Source organism: Montipora capricornis, chromosome 6, assembly GCF_036669925.1.
Source record: "Montipora capricornis isolate CH-2021 chromosome 6, ASM3666992v2, whole genome shotgun sequence".
NCBI lineage: Eukaryota > Metazoa > Cnidaria > Anthozoa > Scleractinia > Acroporidae > Montipora > Montipora capricornis.
In genome coordinates this window covers 45079588-45082087 of record NC_090888.1, presented here as the reverse complement: position 1 = coordinate 45082087, position 2500 = coordinate 45079588, and the positions used below count along the sequence as shown (strand labels likewise).

The window sequence follows — 2500 nt, the reverse complement described above, 5'->3', positions numbered from 1 at the left end:
TTAGTAATATTCTCAGGGTGTAGACTTACATGGAGTAAAGATCTTTTAGTGGCTCTCATGGGAGGCATGGTGGCCTCACGGTTAGTGCGCTTGACTCTGGATCGAATGGTCCAGGTTCGGGTCCTGGCCGGGGACATTGTGTTGTGTTCTTGGGCAAGACACTTACTCTTACCGTGCCTCTCTCCACGTAGGTGTATAAATGGGTACTGGCGAATCTAATGCTGGGGGTAACCCTACGATGGACTGGCATCCTATCCAGGGGGGAGTAGAAATACTCCAAGTCGCTTCATGCTACAGAAACCGGAGATAAGCTCTGGCCTGATGGGCCTTCTAGGCTCGTAGCAGACTTTACCATGGACGAGTGAAAGGAAAGGAAAGGAACTTTATTTAAGGGTCGAGTTGTTCTAGTGCTGGAGAACTAATTGGGGATACTGTACAATGTGCAAACTGAAATCAACAAAATTATTGACACAAATCAAGTCAAATGTTGCTTTTTGAGGAGATAAGACAACTGGAGTACCCGGAGAAAAACCTCTCAGTGAAGAGTAGAGAACCAACAAAGTCAACCCACATACCGGTAATAATGATGCCATATTGGGGTATCAAGGCTTGAAATCAAGGCTTAAAATGGGTCACTTACTGTTTAGTTACCAGTAACATAGTTTCGAAATCCAAAGAAAAATAAAAGTTTTTGGTCATAGCAGCACTTAAAAGTCGTTTTTCTTTTTTTTATTTGGCGTTTTTCTGTGCCCTTCGTGGTTGATTTACATACATCAAGGACTTCTGAACACCTCTTAAATATTACATTTGTACTGTACAATTTGATACCAGAGCATTTTATGTATTTTTACCGGTAGCTTTTATTTGAAGTATTTTTATTTTTTTTTTGGGCCCTGACTGTATTTTGCAGCTGTATTTTTTGTAGTAAGGGAGAAAAAGAAGAAAAACAGTGGGAGTGGCTCTTATGAGCAAAAAAGCAAGTCAGGCCAAAAGTCAACCTATAGTTCATGTGCATGTTACGTTATTTATATACATAAGTGCAGTGTACGTCCTTCTACAGTATGTTCACCTTTGATACAGCTTTTAAAGAAAAAAAAGGTTACAGGGTACATTTTTGCTAAATTTAAAATTCATTTTGAGTTTTGTTAAAGTGGCTACTTGAGAAAGGCCTCAAACTAAGATGCCAATTCAGGCAGTAATTTAATAATAATTACAATTCAAAGTGCAATTTGTACACATGTGTTCTAGCATTTACTAATCATTATGGCATTTCCATGTTCGTTACAAAAGAATGTTTACAGCTGGCTTTAATTCTCTATTTACCATACAGAAAGGATGGGATTCCTCAAGGATATAAGGGAGCATCTTTCCACAGGTTTGTCACTGTCTGCACACTTTATATTGACCAGTTATTGATTTTGTTTACAAATTAATGTAACAGAGGGTAGTACATGTAAATAGAAAAAAGGGAGTCTCATTTCACTAGTCAAAATAGGTGGTCATGTTTTGTGGACGTTAATTGAAATCAAACCATCCATTCAACAATAACATTTAATACACAAAAGCTAATACACGATACAACGATCTCAAAACAACACAGGCACATGAAACTAAAATGTGGAGTCTCCCGAGCCCCTGCTCCACTGGTGCCCAGTGTCCATGCATCCAATAAGAACACATTTTTTCAGTTTAGAACATCCTGATGCAGGGAGTACATCAACACGTGTATAAACAATTATTATTAAGTTCCACTACAAAGTGCCAACAATGTTTCCATACTGACTTTCAGTTATAATAAGTTCAGCAGCAAAATCAGCATTGCAGGACAACAGGTAAGACTTCCAGATGCAGTCCGCAGGGTAACAGACCGGACAATACTATTACAACCTCGATGGATGGCTTCTACGCATGCATGTGACCATGCACTGACCACAAGCTATGTGATCTTCACAAGGTCCTGAAGGACCAAATCGCCTTTATGCATTTCGCCACCAATTATTTTGTACCATTTCTTCAGGGGTGTCAGAGAATCAGTTACTCGCCATGCCAGCGCCTCCAAAATCCATTGACAATTAAGGCTCTGGTGATACTAAAAACGTTTAGAGTTGCATGGCTCTAGATGTCTTTCCGAAACACGAGTGTCTTAAATTAATTTAAAAAGTCATAGATGCTTAGATTTCTGTCAATCAGAATTTGTGCAGGGGTAATCACGCTGTACATAGTTATCAAGGTCTGCACCAATGTAAGTAAGGGGATGACTGTTCAGCTGTGTCAGCTAACACTCTTTTCAAGGCGTTTATAAAATCCACCCCACCATGGGGTCTCTTTCCTTGATGAACTTCCACTGAATCTTCCTTTCACACAAATGAATGAATGCAACTTGAGTTTGGTCAGATTCTAGTATTCTCCAACATTGCTGTAGCTCTTTGGTAGCAGCTTTGAATGTTTTTGCATTATCAGACCAAATACATGTAATGCTACACATCCCTCTTCTTGTAAA

At 39.3% G+C, this 2500-nt stretch overlaps 1 protein-coding gene across 1 annotated transcript in view; it reads left to right on the top strand.

Annotated features, from left to right (window-relative positions):
• The window catches only part of LOC138052230 (peptidyl-prolyl cis-trans isomerase H-like), a 20128-nt gene that overhangs the window by 2123 nt on the left and 15505 nt on the right, over positions 1 to 2500 (top strand). Inside the window, exon 4 of the mRNA XM_068898615.1 lies at positions 1331 to 1375. Coding sequence (XP_068754716.1) covers positions 1331 to 1375 — 45 coding nt within the window. The remainder of the gene's footprint in view (positions 1 to 1330; positions 1376 to 2500) is intronic.